This window comes from Bombina bombina, chromosome 1 (assembly GCF_027579735.1).
Source record: "Bombina bombina isolate aBomBom1 chromosome 1, aBomBom1.pri, whole genome shotgun sequence".
NCBI lineage: Eukaryota > Metazoa > Chordata > Amphibia > Anura > Bombinatoridae > Bombina > Bombina bombina.
The window spans coordinates 417,876,946-417,901,306 of NC_069499.1; the positions used below are offsets into that span (position 1 = coordinate 417,876,946).

Consider the following 24,361-nt stretch of genomic DNA (forward strand, 5'->3'; position numbering starts at 1 on the left):
AAACCCACTCATTTTACATTGAGAGCAAATGTTGGAGTCATAAAAAGTAAAATAATTTTTAACTTACTTTTAAAATTAAGAAAATTAAAATGTTTTCTATATTTTGTTGGAATATAGCCCTTTTGTTCACTATTGTACTCAAGTCCATTTTCTCCCCATACTTTTTTCAGATTATTCTACACTGCTTGAAATCACTGCTTACATTCAATGTTCATCTGGTACGTCTGATTTAATGGCAGAAAAACAAAATATTTGTTCAAAAATTAAACTAATCTATACAAGAGTTGATAGTGAAATATGATCAGAGCATAATTTAAAAGAGTATTAGCAAAATAATGTTTTTAGAACCATGTTTTGCAAAAAAAAATCATTCTTAAAGTGAAAGTAAATTTAGGCTATACGTTATTAATATTTTAAATATATATTAAAAATAAAGGTTACTTTAATTCATCATTTTATTTGCAACCTTTTCTAAATGCTTTTTTTTAAAAATAAGTTTGCCCAAGTCTCTCGGCGATCCTCCACATGCATGTAAAAAATGTTTTCCTTTGTGGTGACGAATCCAGCAGTATCAAACTGATTGGGTACCCCATTTGCATCTAAATCAGTTCGATGTACGCCCCTGGCTTGTAATGCGCATGCGGCTAACTCTGAACTCTGTCTCTCGAAGCGCGTTCATGCAAGCCGCATGCGCATTACCAAAGGGAATCCCCTTCTATTCTTACATTATAAGTTTTGCTCGTAGTCTTTGGGGAATCCCTCAATGCCGACACACCGCTAGTACAATCTCCGATAAAATACTAAACAATAAATTTAGTGATTCATTGTTAGTATGTATCTTAGCGGAGATCGTAACATTGCGCATAAATTAATTACTTGAGTACGAGCACGCTTTCTTACGTATGCAGCGGGTGGGACTGCTGATCAAAGTAAGAACGATGAAGCCGGAAGAAAGGGAGGGGGCGGAGGAAGATACCGCAGAGTAAGATTGCATTTATATACATATTTCCAAAAATGTAAAAAATAAAAAAAGTTAGCGACTGAACTTGTTTATAGTCTACTAAACTAAAGCCGTATTCCAATATGGTAGACTTTACTTTCACTTTAAGGCCAAGACATCCTATCAAAAACATTCACGTAATTATTTTCAGATTGAAGAAATGTGCAAAAAAATGCAAGTGCAATTTAAAGTTCTAGTTATAATTTACAACCATTGATTCAGTTTCTTCCTCTGCTCGTTCATAACGGACTGAAGAGAAGAAGTAAGCTCTTTTCTTTTTGTATAGGTAAAAAAGCAGTCCAACGATGAGTAGGACAATAATGAACACAGCAAATCCAATTGTTATACCCACTCGATTGGGTTCTGTAATAAAAGAATAGAATGATTTGTCACATAAAGTAATCATAAATTTAACACCAATAATCTTGAAAGAACCCCTACAATAATGGTAGAAAAGAAAACAGATTTGGCCAATGCATTTAGAATATGGCAGTTTGAGAATCAGATTTATACTTACTCAGAGGAGCTTTGCAAACAACTCTGCCACGGCCTTGCATGCAGTCAACTCTGTCCCACATTCTTTTTGAGACAGTCAATACAGTACATAGACTGCTGTCTTTCTGCACACCATTCCACTTGGTATATTTCACAGCAGAACCATCAAGCCATTTCATTTCTTTACCTGAATGGAAATAAAGTTTCGTGTAATAAATATATTGAAAAGATAATAAAAAATTAAGGCCTTTAAGCATAATCTCAGACTCTACATTTAATACAAAAGTAGTGCAACAACTGAGAAGTTGATTATTGTATATTAAACATTTGACTCAGGATTTAAATAGATAGTCTACTTGAAAATAGATAATCCCTTTTTTACCCATTCACCAGTTTTGCATAACCAGCACGGTTATATTAATACACTTTTTACCTCTATGATTACCTTGTATCTAAGCCTCTAGAGACTGCCCCCTTATCTCAGTATACAGTATTACTTGCATTTTAGCCAATCAGCGCTGACTCATAAATAACTCCACATGAGTGAGCACAATGTTATCTATATGGTACACGAGATAAGAGGCAGCCTTCAAAGGCTTAGAAATTAGCATATATGCCTACTTAGGTTTAGCTTTCAATAAAAAATACCAAGAGAAAAAAAATAAAAAAAATTGAAAGTTTAATTTTGACTAGACTGTCCCTTTAAAGTATTAATTTAATTGATTGAAGTCCTAAGACACAGCAGTCAAAGTTAGCCTCCTCTGAAAAGGAGCAGCAGTATATTATACATAACATTATAATTCTGTTTTTAATAGGTTTTATAAGATATGGCAAAATGGAAATGATCACCCTTACCTCCCACTAAAACTACTTAACCAATAGTTATGAAATTTGGCATGTAGAAAGATTTTGTAGTCTGTAGTTTTTTTTTATTTTATTTATATTTTGAGCATGCTCCTTAGAAGACAACAGATGATCAAAATAAATCAAGACATGCTCAGTAGCCACTTGGCAGCAGAGGTTTGTGGGAATTGTGGTCTCCGATATAGACGTGTGTAGTGCTGTAACTGCAGAGGTATCCTGTAGCATCTACATATTTGCTGACAGAGAGACAGCCAGATAGATATATAAAGATAGACAGATGTAGATAGAAAAAAAAATATGTTGGCCTTATTGAAACTTAAAATGTATAACTAAACTTTAGGTTTTGTGTTGCCTATTTAGACAATATCGGCTAGATCACGAGTTTGGCGTTAGCCTTAAAAAGCAGCGTTGAGAGGTCCCAACGCTGCTTTTTAACGCCCGCTGGTATTACGAGTCAGGCAGGTACAGGTGTACAGCTCACTTTTCTTCCGCGACTCGAGGCTACCGCAAATCCCCTTACGTCAATTGCGTATCCTATCTTTTTAATGGGATTTGCCTAACGCTGGTATTACGAGTCTTGGAAGAAGTGAGCGGTACAGCCTCTACCTCCAAGACTCCTACCGCATTTAAAAGTCAGTAGTTAAGAGTTTTATGGGCTAACGCCGGAACATAAAGCTCTTAACTAAAGTGCTAAAAAGTAAACTAACATCCATAAACGGTGGACCCAAATCTGAGGGCACCACAGCCTGTAAAAAAAAACAGCTTCTGCAGAAGCAAAAACATCAAATTTGTAAAACTTTGTAAAAGTTTGTAAGGAGGACCAGGTAGCCGTCTTACAAATCTGCTCCATAGAGGCCTCATTCTTGAAGGCCCAAGACAAAGCCACAGCTCTAGTTGAATGAGCCGTGATCCTCTGAGGAGGCTTATGTCCCACTGTCATAGGCCAAGCGAATCAAGCTCCTCAATCAAAAGGACAAAGAAGTAGAAGAGGCCCTCAGCCCCTTGCGCTTCCCGGAATACACCACAAAAAGAGATGTAGACTGTCTGAAATCCTTCGTAGCCTGAAGATAGAACTTTAAGGCCCGAACCACATCCAGATTATGAAGTAACCTTTCCTTAGAAGAAGAAGGGTTAGGACACAAAGAAGGAACAATTATTTCCTGATTGATGTTACGGTTAGACACCACATTGGGAAAAAAACCCAAACAGGTGCGAAGAACAGCCTTTTCCGCATGAAAGACCAGATAAGGAGGCTCGAATTGCAAGGCTGCCAGCTCAGCGTGCCGATGCAATGGCCAACAGAAAGAAAACCTTCCAGGACAGATTTTTAATGTCAATAGAATGCATAGGCTAAAACGGAACCCTTTGCAATACCTTAAGGACCAAGACTGCCTAAAAACAGGCCTGATTCTAGACAGAGCCTGAACAAAAGATTGAATGTCTGGAAGCTTAGCGAGTCTCCTGTGCAACAAGACTGATAAAGCCGAAATCTGTCCCTTTAAGGAACTGGCGGCAAGACCCTTCTCCAAACCCTCTTGTATAAAAGACAGAATCCTTGATACCCTCACCTTGTGCCAAGGATATCCGTGTTTCTCACACCAGGACAAGTAAGTCCTCCACATCTTATGGTAGATGGGATGAGTGACTGGCTTCCTTGCCTGAACTAGAGTCAATCACACTTTCAGAAAAAAACTCTCTTGGCTAAGACTAAGCGTTCAATCTCCACGCAGTCGGCCTCAGAGAAACGAGATTTTGATGTTGAAAGGGACTCTGTTCCAGCTCTGCCTGGGGATCCCTCGACCCGTATCAGGGTAGCTTGCAATTGAGTCTGGACGCTATGAGATCTATCTCCGGCGTTCCTATCTGAGACAAATCTCTGCAAACACTTCAGAGTGAAGAGACTAATCCCCCGGATGGAAGGATTGCCTACTGAGAAAGTCCGCTTCCCAGTTGTCCACACATGGAATGTGGATCGATGAGAACGAGCAGCTGTGGGACTCCGCCCACTCCAAAATCCGAGACACCTCCCTCATTGCTAGGGAGCTCCTCGTTTCCCCCCTGGTGGTTGATGTAAGCCACAGAGGTAATGTTGTCAGTCTGGAATCTGATGAAGCTGAACAACCCCAGAGAATTGTAGATTGCTCGAAGTTCCAGAATATTTATCAGAAGGAGAGACTCCTCCCGAGACCATTTTCCTTGTGCCAATCTGGCACCCCAAACAGCTCCCCATCCTGCTAGACTCGTGACTGTGGTTACAATCTCCCAGGAATGTCTCAGGAAGGATGTCCCCAGGGACAGATGCTCCGGACAGATCCACCAAGATATCTACTGTGATAGATCTGAATGATCGCCGTTCCACTGTCTCAACATGCACAATTGAAGAGGTCTGAGATGGAACCAGGCGAAAGGGATGACATCTATGCTGGAAACCATGAGCCCGATCATCTCCATAGACTGAGCCACCGAAGGGCTTTAGTAAGACTGAAAAGCAAGACAGGTGGACGCAATCTTCCTGCGTCAATCTGTGAGAAATATTTTCATGGACACAGAGTCTATTATCGTGTCCAGGAACTCCACCCTGTTGCTGGGAACCAGGGAACTCTTTTCTGAGTTGATCTTCCAACCGTTATATTGAAGTAATAAAAGAAGAGCCCTCGAATGATCCTCTGCGAGGCTGAACAATGGCGCCTGGACTAGGATGTCGTCCAAATAGGGTGCCACAGCAATGCCCCTGGATCTGGCCACTGCAAGAAGCGCCCCCAGAACCTTTGTGAAGACTCTTGGGGCCATTGCCAGGCCGAAGGGAAGGGCCACAAACTTGAAGTGTTGGTCCAGAAATGCAAATCTTAGGAACTTGCAGTGTTCCCTGTGAATTGGAACATGAAAGTAAGCATCCTTCAAGTTTATTGTCGTCATGAACTGTCCCTCTGTCTTGAAGAGGAATCTGCCCCTATGCGGATGGGACCTGAACCCTATCCTGTAACCCTGGGTGACAACCTCCAGAACCCAAGGGTCCTGAACGTCCTGAAACCAGGCTTTGGAGAAGAGAGAAAATCTGCCCCCTACTTGGTCCGGAGACCGGTCGGGGGCCACCCCCTTCATGCCGATTTAGTCTCGGCGGGCTTCTTGTTCTGCTTGGACTTGTTCCAAGACTGAGCAGGTTTCCAAGTTCCCTTGGACCTTCGCGACGGGCTGCTGGCGCTGGGCCTTGTCCCTGCGAAAGGGACGAAAAGTAGATAATTCAGGCTTCGCTTTCTTATCCTGCGGTAGGAAAGCTCCATTGCCTCCTGTAACCGTGGATATGATAGAATCTAATCCTGGACCGAACATAATCTTACCTTGAAAAGGCAGGGACAACAGCCTTGACTTAGAGATCATGTCCACAGACCAAGACTTTAGCCACAGAGCCCTGCGAGCTAAAATGGAGAATCCTGACACCTTTGCGTTCAGGCGAATAATTTGCATATTGGCATCACAAATGAAAGAATGGGCGACCTTCAACGCATTAATCTTATCCTGTATCTCGTTGATGGAAGTCTCCCTCTCGACCATATCACACAGGGATTCACACCAATATGTTGCCGCTCTGGCAACAGTTGCTTCAGGTTGAAAAACAAACCCCGTGTGTTGAAAAATTTTATTTAACATGTTTTCCAACTTTTTATCCATGGGCTCTTTAAACGGCAAACTATCCTCGAGAGGAATAGTCGTCCGATTCGCGAGTGTAGAGATGGCACCATCCACCTTAGTGACAGTCCCCCACAGCTCGAGCTGAGAGTCTGGAATGGGGAACAGTTTCTTAAAGAAAGAAGAAGGGGAAAAGGAAGAACCTAATTGCTCCCATTTATTCTTAATAATATTAGCCATCTTTACCGGAATCGGGAAGGTCTGAGGCACAATCCTGTCCTTGTATACCTTATCAAGCTTAGGAATCAAAGGTTGCTCCGGAAGCTTCGGATCCGGAACCTCCAGAGTAGCAAGCACTTGCTTCATTAAAAAGCGCAAATTCTCCATACTAAACCTAAAGTTAGGCTCCTTTTGGTGAACAACCTGGGTTGTTCTTGCTGATTGATGGATAAATTCATCCACCAATAAAAAAGTGCTGTCCAGAGTACTGAAACAAAAGAAAACGCTTAGATGCCTTCTTTTTCAAATAAAGATAGCAAGAGAACGAAGAAAAATTGATAATAGTAGTAAATTACAAAGTTGCTTAAAATGGCATGCTCTATCTGAATCACAAAAGAAAACATTTGGGTTCAGTGTCCCTTTAAAACTCCAGTCCCATCAAGGAAACTTATAAAACGGATTATCAAAACCCGACTACTAAGACGACGGTTAGGCAACTAGAAATAGCTAATAGAAATGGAATGCTACTACCTACCAATTCTTTAAATAAACCTCTAAAATATATACTGCCAGAAGAGTCCAGACGACTGATAAACAAATGGGGGCATAAAGATTTATACCGCATAGCTGACTTTCTTGATAGTAGGAAGATCATGACTTTTAATCAACTGCAACAGAAAATCGACCCCATATGTTTACCATGGTTTTTATACTTACAGATAGCATCGGTTATTCACACATACACTAGTGCTAGGCCAGAAATTGGGATCAAAACCACCTTCGAAAAGTTGTGTAGTGCAACACACAGACAAAAACAGGCAGTATCACAACTATATCTCTCCATACAGAAGACACGTACAATATCTAAATCCACTGCTATCCTCCAATGGGAAGTTGACATAGGGAAAACATTAGATTTAGCGAAATGGAACCAGATTTTTTTTTATTCCAATAGGGGTTTGCTTGGCGCTGATCTAAGGGAGAATAACATTAAAACTACATTTTGCTGGTATTTGACGCCTTTAAAAACAGCACATATGGTTAGGGGAGGCACCAGGCAATGCTATAGGGGCTGTTTACAATTAGGTACATATTTTCATATGTGGTGGGAGTGGCCTAAAGTACAGAGGGTATGGCTTGATCTTTCTAAATTGTTAACTGTCATTCTAGATGACCAAGTAACATTAACTCTGATGCAGGCTTTGCTGAGATCCGAGATTTAACTCATCCATAAACACATTTATCAGAATTTTGTGTACAGTGACCCGTATTTCTATAGCTAAGAACTGGAAAAAGTTAATTTATGCTTACCTGATAAATTAATTTATTTTACGATATGACGAGTCCACGGATTTCATCCTTGTGGAATATTAACCTCCTGCTAACAGGAAGTGGCAAAGTGCACCAGAGCAGAGCTGTATATATAGCCCCTCCCTTCCCCTCCAACCTCAGTCATTCGGCCGAAGGTATAGGAAGAGAAAAGGAAAGGCTAAAAGGTTCAGAGGTGACTGAAGTTTACAAAAAAGAAAAAAAGAAAAAGAAAAACTGTCTTAAAAAGAACAGGGTGGGCCGTGGACTCGTCATATCGTAAAAGAAATTAATTTATCAGGTAAGTATAAATTTACTTTTCTTTTACAAAGATATGACGAGTCCTCGGATTTCATCCTTACTTGTGGGAAACCAATACCAAAGCAAAAGGACACGGATGAAAGGGAGGGACAAGACAGGAACCTAAACAGAAGGCACCACTGCTTGAAGAACCTTTCTCCCAAAAATAGCCTCAGAAGAAGCAAAAGCATAAAATTTGGAAAATTTGGAAAAAGTGTGAAGGGACGACCAAGTTGCAGCCTTACAAATCTGTTCAACAGATGCATCATTTTTAAAAGCCCATGTGGAAGCCACAGCCCTAGTAGAATGAGCCGTAATTCTTTCAGGAGGCTGCTGTCCAGCAGTCTCATATGCCAAGCGGATGATACTTCTCAGCCAAAAAGAAAGAGAGGTAGCCGTAGCTTTCTGACCCCTACGCTTTCCAGAATAAACAATGAATAATGAAGATGATTGAAGGAAATCCTTAGTTGCCTGTAAGTAAAACTTTTAGGCACGGACCACATCCAAATTATGCAACATACGCTCCTTCTTAGAAGAAGGGTTAGGACACAAGGAAGGAACAAAAATTTCCTGATTAATATTCTTATTTAAAACAACCTTAGCAAGGAATCCAGGTTTGGTACGTAACACCACCTTATCAGAATGAAAAATGAGATAAGGAGAATCACACTGTAGTGCTGAAAGCTCATAAACTCTTTGAGCAGAAGAAATAGCAACTAAAAACAGAACTTTGCAAGATAACAATTTGATATCTATGGAATGCATGGGTTCAAACGGAACCCCTTGAAGAACTAAATTCAAACTCCAGGGAGGAGTAATGGGTCTAAATACAGGCTTAATTCTAGATAGAGCCTGACAAAAAGACTGAACATCTGGCACATTTGCCAAACGTTTGTGAAACAGAATTGACAAAGCTGAAATTTGTCTCTTTAAGGAACTTGCTGATAACCCTTTCTCCAATCCTTCTTGGAGAAAAGACAGAATCCTAGGAATCCTAACTTTACTCCATGAGTAACCCTTGGATTCACACCAATAAATATATTTACGCCATATCTTATGATAGATTTTTCTAGTGACAGGCTTTCTAGCCTGTATCAAAGTATTGATGACCGAATCAGAGAATCCTCGCTTCGATAAAATCAAGTGTTCAATCTCCATGCAGTCAGCTACAGAGAAATTAGATTTGGATGTTGAAAAGGACCTTGAATGAGAAGGTCCTGTCTCAATGGAAGTTTCCACGGTGGCAGAGAGGACATGTCCACTAGATCCGCAAACCAAGTCCTGCATGGCCACGCAGGCGCTATCAGGATCACTGAAGCTCTCTCCTGTTTGATTCGAGCAATCACGCTTGGGAGGAGAGGAAACGGTGGAAACACATAAGCTAGGCTGAACAACCAAGGCACTGCCAAGGCATCTATCAGTTCGGCCTGAGGATCCCTTGACCGAGATCCGTATCTTGGAAGCTTGGCATTCTGTCGAGATGCCATCAGATCCAATTTCCGGTCTGCCCCATCTGAGAATCAATGAGGCAAATACCTCCGGGCGAAGTTCCCACTCCCCCGAATGAAAAGTCTGTCGACTTAGAAAATCCGCTTCCCAGTTCTCTACTCCTGGGATGTAGATTGCTGACAGATGACAAGAGTGGGCCTCTGCCCAACGGATTATCTTGGATACTTCTATCATCGCTAAGGAACTCCTTGTTCCCCCTGATGATTGATATATGCCACAGTCGTGATGTTGTCCGACTGCAATCTGATGAATTTGTCCCGAAGCCAACTGAGGCCATGCCTGAAGCGCATTGAATATTGCTCTCAGTTCCAGAATATTGATTGGAAGCAGAGACTCAACCTGAGTCCAAACACCCTGAGCCTTTAGGGAGTTCCAAACTGCACCCCAGCCCAGAAGGCTGGCATCCGTTGTCACTATCACCCACGAGGGTCTGCGGAAACAAGTCCCTTGGGACAGATGATCCGGCGACAACCACCAAAGAAGAGAGTTTCTGGTCTCTTGATCCAGATTTATCTGAGGAGATAAATCTGCATAATCCCCATTCCACTGTCCGAGCATGCACAGTTGCAGTGGTCTGAGATGAAAGCGAGCAAATGGAACGATGTACATTGCCGCTACCATTAATCCAATTACATCCATACACTTAGCCACTGATGGCCGAAGAATGGACTGAAGTGCTCGGCAAGTATTTAGAATCTTTGATTTTCTGACCTCTGTCAGAAATATTTTCATGGCTACCAAGTCAATCAGAGTTCCCAAGAAAGGAACCCTTGTCTGTGGAACAAGTGAACTCTTCTCTATGTTCACCTTCCAACCGTGAGTTCTCAGGAAAGACAACACTATGTCCGTGTGAGATTTTGTCAGTTGATAAGTTGACGCCTGAATTAGAATATCGTCCAGATAAGACGCCACTGCTATGCTTCGTGGTATGAGAACCGCCAAAAGAGACCCTAGAACCTTTGTGAAGATTCTGGGTGCTGTGGCCAACCCGAAAGGAAGAGCCACAAACTGATAATGTTTGTCCAGGAAGGCAAACCTTAGAAACTGATGATAATCCATGTGGATAGGAATATGAAGGTAAGCATCCTTCAAGTCCACGGTAGTCATATATTGACCCTCCTGGATCATTGGTAAAATTGTTCGTATAGTCTCCCTCTTGAACGATGGGACTCTGAGAAATTTGTTTAGACACTTGATGTCTAAGATGGGTCTGAAATTGCCCTCTTTTTTGGGAACCACAAATAGATTTGAGTAAAACCCCTGTCCTTGTTCTGATTTTGGAACTGGAAAAATTACTCCCATGGTAACAAGGTCTTTTACACAGCGTAAGAACGCCTCTCTTTTTATCTGGTCTGCAGATATTCTTGAAAGATGAAACCTCCCTCTTGGGAGAAAATCCTTGAAATCCAACTGATAACCGTGGGTCACTATTTCTAGTGCCCAGGGGTCCTGAACATCTTTTGCCCAAGCCTGGGCAAAGAGAGAAAGTCTGCCCCCTACTAGATCCGGTCCCGGATCAGGAGCCACCCCTTCATGTTGTCTTAGTAGCAGCAGCGGGCTTCTTAGATTGTTTACCTTTATTACAATTTTGGTTGGGTCTCCAGAATGACTTAGATTAGGTAAAATTCCCTTCCTGCTTTGTCGAGGAAGAGGAAGTAGAAGGTCCTCCCTTAAAATTCCGAAAGGAACGAAAATTATTCTGTTTACCCCTGATTTTAACAGACTTATCTTGAGGTAGGGCATGGCCTTTACCTCCTGTAATGTCAGAAATGATTTCCTTCAATACTGGCTCGAAAAGGGTCTTACCTTTAAAGGGAATAGCTGAAAGCTTATGTTTTGATGACACATCAGCAGACCAAGATTTGAGCCACAGCGCTCTACGCTCTAAAATAGCAAATCCTGCATTTTTCGCTGCTAATTTAGCAATTTGAAATGTGGCATCAGTAATAAAAGAATTAGCTAACTTGAGAGCCTTAATTCTATCCAAAACGGAGTCTCAACCTTCAGGGACTCTTCCAGAGCTTCAAACCAAAAAGCTGCTGCAGTAGTTACTGGAACAATGCAAGCAGTAGGTTGTAAAAGAAAACCCTGATTAATAAATTTCTTTAGGAGACCCTCTAATTTTTTATCCATAGGGTCTTTGAAAGCACAACTGTCCTCAATGGGTATAGTTGTACGCTTAGCCAGGGTAGATATAGCTCCCTCCACCTTAGGGACCGTTTGCCACAAGTCCCGAATGGTGTCTGATATGGGAAACATTTTCTTAAAAGTAGGAGGGGGAGAAAATGGTATACCTGGTCTATCCCATTTATGCTTAATAATTTCTGAAATTCTTTTAGGAACCTGAAAAACATAAGTATAAGTAGGCACTTCTAAATATTATACAATTTCTCTGGTGGTATCATAATAGGATCACAATCATCCAGAGTCGCTAAGACCAGAAATAGCTATTAAAGTATCAGAGGATTCAGTATTTACATTAATACCTGACCTACTGCGTTTACCCTGCAACACTGGTAATTTAGATAATACCTCTGTAAGGGTAGTTGACATAACAGCAGCCATCTCCTGCAGAGTAAAGGAATTAGACGCACTAGAGGTACTTGGCGTCGCTTGTGTGGGCGTTAAAGGTTGTGACACTTGGGGAGAATTGGATGGCATAACCTGATTCTCTTCAGATTGAGAATCATCCTTAGGCACACTATCTTGACCTAAAATATGGTCTTTACAATGTAAGGCCCTTTCAGTACAAGAGGTACACAATGTAAGAGGGGGTTCCACAATAGCTTCTAAACACATAGAACAATGAGAATCCTCAATGTCAGACATGTTAAACAGACTAATAATAGCCACAAAAGTCATTTAAACACTTTATTTATTGTTTTAAATAAAACTTTGAAAAACGTGTACAGCGCCTTTAAGAAAGAAAAAGTGAACAATTTTTCCAAAACTGGTTAAATAACGTTAATTTGTTACCAAAATTCACTAAAACTAATTGGTATACCCAAAAATTGTTGCACCCTATGAGAAAAGTGAAAAATAAGGCTCTAAAGTGAAAAATATATCAGTTTACACGAAAACACCCTCTGCACCTCGCCACAGCACTGCTGTGGCGCCTACCTGCCCCCAGGGTACTTCGGAATGAATAGCCAACACTCCAAGCCAAAGACTACTGTCCAGGAGCAACCGGAGTTACTGCTTGCTGCTCCTCTGTCAGAAGGAAGTGCGCATCTGAGCGTGCGAAGACAAGCCCCGCCCCTTATGGCCAAAGTTGGAGTAGGCCCAAACACAACCGCATGGGAAGCGGTTTATCATACAGCTAAGTGGAATACAAAACACACCCCAAACACATCCCAGCAAGACATGCTGGACGTATAAAAAATAACTTAATCGTTTAACAGCTTAATGATTAAAAGTCATTATGCCTCTCCCAGAGTGTCATATCATGCCCTTATGTCAGAAATAAAAAATAATAACAAGGGACTCCAGTAACACCCTTCTGTGAAACAGGTCTACTGCTTACCCCATTCCCATATAGGGAAATAAATGCCAGCCAGTTCTGATATATCAAGTCTCTTCAGAAATAAAAGGCTGCACATACCTTAATGCTGCTTGTAGCATGAAACTGGTCTCCACACTGAAGATGTCTCATGTGTTACCTTCAGAAGTCTTGTGGGAACCAGCGTGGAGCTTAGTTACAACTGCTAAGATCATCAACCTCAGGGCAGAAATCTTCTTCCATAACCCCCTGAGGAAAATAGTACTCACCGGTACCATTTAAAATAAAAAACTTCTTGATTGAAGAAAATAAAACTAGCACCTCACTTTACCTCTTCCTAGTATAACACAGGCAAAGAGAATGACTGAGGGTGGAGGGGAAGGGAGGGGCTATATATACAGCTCTGCTGTGGTGCTCTTTGACACTTCCTGTTAGCAGGAGGTTAATATCCCACAAGTAAGGATGAAATCCGTGGACTTGTCATATCTTTGTAAAAGAAAAGGGAGTTCCTGAATGGATGGAAGTACTTGGAAATATTAGGAATATATTCCGTAATTTTAATAAAGTTTGGTTCTATTGGATTTTACATGAAAAGCGTATATAGGACATGTTTACATATTCATGATGTGAGGATGGTGGATCTCATGTGGGCATAAATGGGCAAGCTGTAAAGGTGAGCTCAGTGGACACTTTATGAACATACAGGTATTAAGAGGTAAATAATTAGGGGAAGGCGTACAGTGAATCAGTTTATTGGTTATATTTGTTTTGTTTATTGATTGTTAAATATTCTTATATGTGGAACATCTAGAGCAGTGCTTTTCAAACTGTGTGTCGGGACACACTAGTGTGTCGGCAGCAGTGTGTAGGTGTGTCCCTGCTTCAGCACAATTTTTTTTTGAATTTTTGTTTTTGGTTTGTGACTTTCTGCCTGCTACGCATATCACATGGTTGACACGTGATAGATACCTAGGGGGACACAGATCATCTTAACCTATTGGCACAGCTCAGTGGGAACTGAAACTATTCCCATTGACGGCACATGGTCTCCTGACTGCACATGCAGTCTCCTTAATTGGCTTGTGACTGCATGTGTAGTCAGTGAGTGGGACAGCAATGTGTTTGCAGCGTGGGCAGTAGTCAATCGGACTCACCGAGCTATGAGGGCAGCACCTTAAATGCTGAGCTGAAGTCAGTGGGGGTTTTTTTGCAACTAGCTTCCAGTAGTGCATTGCTGCTCCTGCTCTTGATATATGGATAGGAAGTGGAAGCTTAAAAATGCTTGATGATAAAATGTGAGTGTCATTATCTAATATTCCACCAAATATTCAGAAATTGTGTTCATCCCATCAACCTTATACATCCCATTAAAATAGTAAGTAGCTATTGGTGTTATTAATTCTTGCACACACTTACTGTTACTTGTAAATACATTTAGTTATTATATAATTTATGTATGTGTCCGTATCTCTTAAAACAAGTTAGTTTAACCTCCTGTTTGCTAGTACAACTGAATTACTGTGTCGCAAAATGATGTAGGTCTAAAAAGTGTGTCACCAACATAACAAGTTTGGAAAGCTCTGATCTAGAGTATAAATATATGCTCTTATTAGAGCTCTAGCTTGAAATACACAAAGGGAAAGGGAGGAGGGGGTATTGAGGGGGGCAGCTACACTACAGTAAAATAGTAATTTTATAAAAACAATAAAAAAAAACAGCTGCCAGTACCCAAGATGGCGGCAAATAGGTAGCAGGGGGAGGGTTAGAGAGCTGTTTGGGGGGGATCAGGGAGGTTGGGGGCTAAGGGGGGTCCATCACAGCTAAATAAATATTTTTTTTTTTTAAAAAAAAGCCTTTTATTTTAGTACTGGCAGACTTTCTGCCAGTACTTAATGTGGCGGGGACAATTGTTGGGTGGGGGAGGGAAGATAGCTGTTTGGGAGAGATCAGGGGGTAAGGTGTGTCAGGTGGGAGGCTGCTCTCTAAACTAAAGCTAAAATTAACCCTACAAGCTCCCTAATTAACCCCTTCACTGCTGGGCATAATACAAGTGTGGTGCTATGCTACTGTCTAATTACCAAAAAACAATGCCAAAGTCATATATGTCTGAAATTTCTGAAGAAAGGGGATCCCAGAGAAGCATTTACAACCATTTGTGCCATACTTGCACAAGCTGTTTGTAAATAATTTCAGTGAGAACTGAGAAAATTATACAAAAAGCATAAGAAACAGAATTTATGTTTACCTGATAAATTACTTTCTCCAACGGTGTGTCCGGTCCACGGCGTCATCCTTACTTGTGGGATATTCTCTTCCCCAACAGGAAATGGCAAAGAGCCCAGCAAAGCTGGTCACATGATCCCTCCTAGGCTCCGCCTACCCCAGTCATTCGACCGACGTTAAGGAGGAATATTTGCATAGGAGAAACCATATGTTACCGTGGTGACTGTAGTTAAAGAAAATAAATTATCAGACCTGATTAAAAAAACCAGGGCGGGCCGTGGACCGGACACACCGTTGGATAAAGTAATTTATCAGGTAAACATAAATTCTGTTTTCTCCAACATAGGTGTGTCCGGTCCACGGCGTCATCCTTACTTGTGGGAACCAATACCAAAGCTTTAGGACACGGATGAAGGGAGGGAGCAAATCAGGTCACCTAAATGGAAGGCACCACGGCTTGCAAAACCTTTCTCCCAAAAATAGCCTCAGAAGAAGCAAAAGTATCAAATTTGTAAAATTTAGAAAAAGTGTGCAGTGAAGACCAAGTCGCTGCCTTACATATCTGATCAACAGAAGCCTCGTTCTTGAAGGCCCATGTGGAAGCCACAGCCCTAGTGGAGTGAGCTGTGATTCTTTCAGGAGGCTGCCGTCCGGCAGTCTCATAAGCCAATCGGATAATGCTTTTAATCCAGAAGGAGAGAGAGGTAGAAGTTGCTTTTTGACCTCTCCGTTTACCAGAATAAACAACAAACAAAGACAAAGTTTGTCTGAAATCCTTAGTAGCTGCTAAGTAAAATTTGAGAGCACGAACTACATCCAAGTTGTGCAACAAACGTTCCTTCTTTGAAACTGGATTAGGACACAAAGAAGGCACAACTATCTCCTGGTTAATGTTTTTGTTAGAAACAACTTTTGGACGAAAACCAGGTTTAGTACGCAAAACCACCTTATCTGCATGGAACACCAGATAAGGAGAAGAACACTGCAGAGCAGATAATTCTGAAACTCTTCTAGCAGAAGAAATTGCAACCAAAAACAAAACCTTCCAAGATAATAACTTAATATCAACGGAATGTAAGGGTTCAAACGGAACCCCCTGAAGAACTGAAAGAACTAGGTTGAGACTCCAAGGAGGAGTCAAAATTTTGTAAACAGGCTTGATTCTAACCAGAGCCTGAACAAAGGCTAGAACATCTGGCACAGCTGCCAGCTTTTTGTGAAGTAACACCGACAAGGCAGAAATCTGTCCCATCAAGGAACTTGCAGATAATCCTTTTTCCAATCCTTCTCGAAGGAAGGATAGACTCTTAGGAATCTTAACCTTGTCCCAAGGGAATCCTGCAGATTCACACCAACAGATATACCAAATTATGTGGTAATTTTTCTGGTTACAGGCTTTCAGGCCTGAACAAGAGTATTAATAACAGAATCTGAGAACCCTCGCTTTGATAAGATCAAGCGTTCAATCTCCAAGCAGTCAGCTGGAGTGGGTCGAACGGACCTAGAACAAGAAGGTCTCTCAAAGGTAGCTTCCATGGTGGAGCCGATGACATATTCACCAGATCTGCATACCAAGTCCTGCGTGGCCACGCAGGAGCTATCAAAATCACCGACGCCCTCTCCTGATTGATCCTGGCTACCAGCCTGGGGATGAGAGGAAACGGCGGGAACACATAAGCTAGTTTGAAGGTCCAAGGTGCTACCAGTGCATCCACTAGAGCCGCCTTGGGATCCCTGGATCTGTACCCGTAGTAAGGAACTCTGAAGTTCTGACGAGAGGCCATCAGATCCATGTCTGGAATGCCCCACGGTTGAGTGACTTGGGCAAAGATTTCCGGATGGAGTTCCCACTCCCCCGGATGCAATGTCTGACGACTCAGAAAATCCGCTTCCCAATTTTCCACTCCTGGGATGTGGATAGCAGACAGGTGGCAGGAGTGAGACTCCGCCCATAGAATGATTTTGGTCACTTCTTCCATCGCTAGGGAACTCCTTGTTCCCCCCTGATGGTTGATGTATGAACTTGGCCCTCGCTAGCTGAGGCCAAGCTTTGAGAGCATTGAATATCGCTCTCAGTTCCAGAATATTTATCGGTAGAAGAGATTCTACCCGAGACCAAAGACCCTGAGCTTTCAGGGATCCCCAGACCGCGCCCCAGCCCATCAGACTGGCGTCGGTCGTGACAATGACCCACTCTGGTCTGCGGAAGGTCATCCCTTGTGACAGGTTGTCCAGGGACAGCCCCCAACGGAATGAGTCTCTGGTCCTCTGATTTACTTGTATCTTTGGAGACAAGTCTGAATAGTCCCCATTCCACTGACTGAGCATGAACAGTTGTAATGGTCTTAGATGAATGCGCACAAAAGGAACTATGTCCATTGCCGCTACCATCAAACCTATCACTTCCATGCACTGCGCTATGGAAGGAAGAGGAACGGAATGAAGTATCCGACAAGAGTCTAGAAGTTTTGTTTTTCTGGCTTCTGTCAGAAAAATCCTCATTTCTAAGGAGACTATTATAGTTCCCAAGAAGGGAACCCTCGTTGACGGAGATAGAGAACTCTTTTCCACGTTCACTTTCCATCCGTGAGATCTGAGAAAGGCCAGGACAATGTCCGTGTGAGCCTTTACTTGAGGAAGGGACGACGCTCGAATCAGAATGTCGTCCAAGTAAGGTACTACAGCAATGCCCTTTGGTCTTAGCACCGCCAGAAGGGACCCTAGTACCTATGAGAAAATCCTAGGAGCAGTGGCTAATCCGAAAGAAAACGCCACGAACTGGAAATGCTTGTCCAGGAATGCAAACCTTAGGAACCGATGATGTTCCTTGTGGATAGGATATGTAGATACGCATCCTTGAAATTCACCTTGGTCATGAATTGACCTTCCTGGATGGAAGGAAGAAGTGTTCGAATGGTTTCCATCTTGAACGATGGAACCTTGAGAACTTGTTCAAGATCTTGAGATCTAAGATTGGTCTGAACGTTCCCTCTTTTTTGGGAACTATGAACAGATTGGAGTAGAACCCCATCCCTTGTTCTCCTAATGGAACAGGATGAATCACTCCCATTTTTAGCAGGTCTTCTACCCAATGTAAGAATGCCTGTCTTCTTATGTGGTCTGAAGACAACTGAGACCTGTGGAACCTCCCCCTTGGAGGAAGCCCCTTGAACTCCAGAGAATAACCTTGGGAGACTATTTCTAGCGCCCAAGGATCCAGAACATCTCTTGCCCAAGCCTGAGCGAAGAGAGAGAGTCTGCCCCCCCACCAGATCCGGTCCCGGATCGGGGGCCCGCATTTCATGCTGTCTTGGTAGCAGTGGCAGGTTTCCTGGCCTGCTTTCCTTTGTTCCAGCCTTGCATAGGTCTCCAGGCTGGATTGGCTTGAGAAGTATTACCTTCCTGCTTAGAGGACGTAGCCCTTGGGGCTGATCCGTTTCTGCGAAAGGGACGAAACTTAGGTTTATTTTTGGTCTTGAAAAGACCTATCCTGAGGAAGGGCGTGGCCCTTGCCCCCAGTGATATCAGAGATAATCTCTTTCAAGTCAGGGCCAAAGAGTGTTTTCCCCTTGAAAGGAATGTCAAGCAATTTGTTCTTGGAAGACGCATCCGCTGCCCAAGATTTTAACCAAAGCGCTCTGCGCCACAATAGCAAACCCAGAATTTTTTCGCCGCTAACCTAGCCAATTGCAAGGTGGCGTCTAGGGTGAAAGAATTAGCCAATTTAAGAGCACGAATTCTGTCCATAATCTCCTCATAAGAAGAAGAATTACTAATAATCGCCTTTCCTAGCTCATCAAACTAGAAACACGCGGCTGCAGTGACAGGGACAATGCATGCAATTGGTTGTAGAAGGGAACCTTGCTGAACAAACATCTTTAGCAGACCTTCTAATTTTTTATCCATAGGATCTTGGAAAGCACAACTATCTTCTATGGGTATAGTGGCGCGCTTGTGTAGAGTAGAAACCGCCCCCTCGACCTTGGGGACTGTCTGCCATCAGTCCTTTCTGGGGTCGACTATAGGAAAACAATTTTATAAATATGGGGGGAGGTACTAAAGGTATACCGGGCCTGTCCCATTCTTTACTAACAATGTACGCCACCCGCTTGGATATAGGAAAAGCTTCGGGGGGCCCCGGGGCCTCTAAGAACTTTCCATTTTACATAGTGGTTCTGGAATGACCAGATAATCACAATCATCCAAATTGGATAACACCTCCTTAAGCAGAGCGCGGAGATGTTCCAACTTAAATTTAAAAGTAATCACATCAGGTTCAGCTTGTTGAGAAATGTTTCCTGAATCTGAAATTTCTCCCTCAGACAAAACCTCCCTGGCCCCCTCAGACTGGTGTAGGGGCCCTTCAGAAACCATATCATCAGCGTTCTCATGCTCTACAGAATTTTCTAAAACAGAGCAGTCGCGCTTTCGCTGATAAGTGGGCATATTGGCTAAAATGTTTTTGATAGAATTATCCATTACAGCCGTAAAATGTTGCATAGTAAGGAGTATTGGCGCACTAGATGTACTAGGGGCCTCCTGTATGGGCAAGACTGGTGTAGACGAAGGAGGGGATGATGCAGTACCATGCTTACTCCCCTCACTTGAGGAAAAAGTCTACAGTCTTAATAAGCCCTTGTGAAGCCCTTATTTACTATCTTAATAAACATGGCTTACCGGATCCCATAGGGAAAATGACAGCTTCCAGCATTACATCGTCTTGTTAGAATGTGTCATACCTCAAGCAGTAAGAGACTGCATACTGTTCCCCCAACTGAAGTTAATTGCTCTCAACAGTCCTGTGTGGAACAGCCATGGATTTTAGTTACGGTGCTAAAATCATTTTCCTCATACAAACAGAAATCTTCATCTCTTTTCTGTTTCTGAGTAAATAGTACATACCAGCACTATTTTAAAATAACAAACTCTTGATTGAATAATAAAAACTACAGTTAAACACTAAAAAACTCTAAGCCATCTCCGTGGAGATGTTGCCTGTACAACGGCAAAGAGAATGACTGGGGTAGGCGGAGCCTAGGAGGGATCATGTGACCAGCTTTGCTGGGCTCTTTGCCATTTCCTGTTGGGGAAGAGAATATCCCACAAGTAAGGATGACGCCGTGGACCGGACACACCTATGTTGGAGAAATAAGGTGCGCCTGACGTGGTAAAGGTAAAAAAAGAGGATGTCAAAAAAAAAAAAGTTCTGTGAAATATAGAATACGTTGTAAAAAGTATTTCTAAGATTGTGTGTTGGGACGAAGAGAAAAGATGTCGGTGTGTAAAAATAGATTAATCAAGTGTTAAAAAATTAATTTTAAGAGAAAAGTGTGTTGCACAGTAATGATATAGGGTTAATCCCCCAAAAAAGTGTGAGATTCATATGAATAAAATGATATTGCTGGTAATGTGTTAAAAGTAATAAACCAAAGCAATAATAATGAAAACAATGTTAATAACTCTAAAGGATTGTTATTGTGCTCTGAGTAGAAACAAAAACAGTTTGTGATGTTTTAAAGCATAAAGTTCTTGATTTTAACGGAGTGGTGGGGCTGCTTCTCTTGAGGCCGATGGTGCATCAGTGGATCTAAAAAGTAAAAGCAGAAAGAGCGCTCTCTTTCTGCTTTTACTTTTTAAATTTCAGTGAGAAACCTAAAGTTTGTGAAAAAGTGAAAAAAAATGTATTTGATCGCATTTGGCGGTGAAATTGTAGCATGAAAAATACCAAAATGGGCCTAGATCAATACTTGGGGTTATCTACTACACTAAAGCTAAAATTAACCCTATACACTCCCTAATTAATCCCTTCACTGCTGGGCATAAAACACGTGTGGTGCACAGCGGAATTTAGCGACCATCATCCATATTCCAATACATGCTATTATTATTGCTATAAATAAAGCACAACTGTACTACTTACCAGCAGATTTGATGCTCAAGCCAAGCCAAACTCGATCAGTGATGAAGGGATCAGCTGCTAGATGCCTGTTGATAAACTGATTTTCGTCTTCATCATTTATAGTTAGTAAAACAGCTTTGGGATCTATAATTTATAAATAAAAAAAGTCTGGTTTTCATTCAGTACCTCTTAAAATCTGTCACATGAAAAGGAAAGAGACAGTTTGTTCAGTTTGGAATGAAAGAAACTGAAGTTTGTTTAGTTTGGAATGAAAGAAACTGAACAGCACTAGAATAAATTGAGAATTCAGTTTTACTCATCGACTAGCACATACCTAATGTTTGGCAAAATGTTTTGGCCTCATCACTACTGAATAAAGAAAAATTATAAATTCTCAAATCAAATCCATAGCAATAATCCTTATGCCGGATCCATTTTCCTTCTCCAAGAGTACTGGGACAAACAGTGTCAGTGATCTTACTTTGTTCTTCTTGATCTGTACAGAAAGATGCAATAGACGATTAACATTTTATTTTAGTTTGACAGTTCAGAGAAAAGTTATGACTACTACAGAGCAGGGAATGTATTTTTTGTTTATTTAAATTTCATCCGTGTCTAAATTCTCCTACTCACCATGTTTGCTAGGATATATCACTAACAAAGTTATATTTCTTTATTTCTACCAAGAGTAATATTATCATATGAATTAATCAAACCACACGTTTCTTTAATAATAATAACATTAAAAAAGTTTTCATTTACAAACATAATTTTAAAGGGAATAATCCAGAGTCTCAGTGCATACGTGTTACGTGTGCTTAAACATGTATTTAAACCTTCAGCTTCAGATGGTAATTAGTTTCTTTAATTAAGAATATCATATATTGTTATTTTGTATACATCATATTCTATCATACACATATACACTCTCCGGCCACTTTATTAGGTACACCAGTTCAATTGCTTGGTAACACAAATTGCTAATCAGCCAATCACATGGCAGCAACTCAAAGCATTTAGGCATCTAGATGCAGTGAAGACGACTTGCTGAAGTTCAAACCGAGCATTAGAATTGGGAAGAAAGTGGATTAAAGGGGCTTTGAGCGTGGCATAGTTGTTGGTGCCAGACGGGCTGGTCTGAGTATTTAAAGAACTGCTGATCTACTGGGATTTTCACGCACAACATGACAGAAAACGATGATGCCTTCTGGTGCTCTTGCAAATGTATAACTGTTAAAATGAAAATAAATACCAAGAGAACAAAGTAAATTTGATTAAGTACTTTGGAAAGTTTTTTTTTTAAAAATTGTATCCTATCCTGTATCTGAATTATAAAAGAAAATATTCTGGCGGGGAAGGGGGGGGGGGAAATGGAGACCAGAAGCGTCTAACTGAGGAAAACATGCTATCCACCTTGATGTAAACCACCCGAACACCTCAGTGCTCCTAGAGATCGGCTCTGCGCCGCAATAGCCTGACAGCACATCAAGCTGCGCATCAGACTCGCATAGAACGGCAGCCATCTTGCAAGGCCAGGCACACACAGTCAGACGGACTTGGTCACAAAAGCATGAGCAAGGAGCAACAGGCGGCAGGACAGACAGATCTGATGCCCTAAGGGTAAGCACATACTCCTTACCGCCACCAAACACAGCTATCCCTCTGCAGGGGAAAATTCCACGAGTGTCACGTTGCCTGCTACAAATATGGCCATATGAAGTACCGCAACTGATCACGGCAGTGATGACATACGCACCCACGATAGCTTCCAGACACGAATAGAACGTTCTGCTGAGAGCAGCTCCCAGGAACCTAGAACAGCAGGAGGGGGGGGGATATACTTAGTGGCTTATATAGTGATTGTTCCCTACCTGGGCAACCTATATTCCCCTCACCAGAGGGCAGACAGGCTTTTCCACATTAAACATTAAGCCTCAGAATATCAGTGAGTAAAAAAGACAAACATGATGAAAAAGTTCATCATAAAAGCTTGAACTTTCTATTATCTGTTGAATCTTAAGTCAAAACGATCAGAGATGGCTGCAAGGAAAAAAACATTAGAAACACAAAAGGCATAGACACCCTAGCTACTAAAAGGAATATAGTAAGCTCCTTTTTCAGTGCTGCAGAGCAAAGAAAACAGAAACACTCTGACATAACTAGCACTCCACCTACAATGATAGATTCCCCCCAAAGCATGGATGAGACGACTATTGCAGATCAGACACAAATCCCCACACATATTCTATCATGTCATCTTTAGCATCTACGCAGAATCTTGCTAAAATCGTTAGAACCTGCATAAGAGAAGAACTGCAAGATCTAAAGCAAGACATGCACGCTCTAGGGTTTAGAGTGGAAGCCCTGGAAGATCAAGGGGACATAATGCGTGAAGACCTAACACATATGCAGGGAACAATTGATCTACAGATGGAGTTGATAACTTCTTTGGAAGATAAGCTAGAGGACATTGAAAACAGGGGAAGAAGAAAAAAATACTAGACTGCGTGGGGTACCGGAATCCGTGCTGCCAAAGGATCATATATATCTATCTGCTCTCTTCACACATCTATTGGACGACACTAATGCGGCTAATATTCAATGGGTCAGAGCACATAGATATAAACCTAAGCCCGCAACACATACAGAAAAATCATTATGGCACATAACCTACTGTCAGGGTGCCAGGAATCAGACTGAGACGAGAAGTGCAAAAATAATCACACCTTTATTAATAACAAAAAATAATAAAAAGTCCACAAGTCAAACATCAAGCCAGGAGTCTAAGCCAGAGCTGGTAGTCAGACAAGCCGAGTCAGGATCCAAAGCGAATAGTCAGACAAACCGTGTCAGGAGCCAAAGCGAGTAGTCAGACGAGCCGGAATCAGGAACAAGGAGAACAGCAGAGTCAGGAACAAGCCAGAGATCAGGAGGGACGTCAGACATCCAGATAATACACAGGAACTGGAAAACAGGAACTCACAAACAGGTCTGAGACAATGCAAGGGCAAAGCATACTGAACAGAGACCCTTTAAATAATAAGTGATGACATCACAATACTGAGACTGCAACCTGTCTCACACGGATGATGTATACCAGTCCGGCCATAAGAGGGCGTGAAGGAAATAAGCAGCATCAGACACTCTGCACCAGATTCAGTAAGAGGTGAGTAAAATGGCTACCAGCAGCACATGGCAAACAAAGCAGGGAAAAAACTTTGACACCTATGCCTTATTTCTCAAAATGTCAAGGGTTTTAACTCTCCCCAAAAGCACTCCATGGCATTACTAGATCTGTTTAAGCGAGAAGCCGATATCCTCTTCCTACAGGAAACACACTTTCAGAAAAGCAATAAACCCAGATATTTAGGCCCGCACTACACACAACACTATCATAGTTCATTTTCGCAGAAGAAGA

The 24,361-nt window shown here is 41.8% G+C and overlaps 1 protein-coding gene across 2 annotated transcripts in view; it reads right to left on the reverse strand.

The window, feature by feature from the left end:
• Nucleotides 1–210: 210 nt before the first annotated feature.
• LY75 (lymphocyte antigen 75) overlaps nucleotides 211–24,361 on the reverse strand; it is a 1,208,875-nt gene continuing 1,184,724 nt past the window's right edge. For both annotated transcript variants that reach the window (XM_053698349.1, XM_053698347.1), the window contains 4 exons: nucleotides 21,278–21,439; nucleotides 20,965–21,087; nucleotides 1,518–1,682; nucleotides 211–1,363 (listed from right to left, as the gene is read on the reverse strand). In XM_053698349.1, the coding sequence (XP_053554324.1) occupies nucleotides 1,194–1,363; nucleotides 1,518–1,682; nucleotides 20,965–21,087; nucleotides 21,278–21,439 (620 nt within the window). In that variant the 3' untranslated portion in view covers nucleotides 211–1,193. The remainder of the gene's footprint in view (nucleotides 1,364–1,517; nucleotides 1,683–20,964; nucleotides 21,088–21,277; nucleotides 21,440–24,361) is intronic.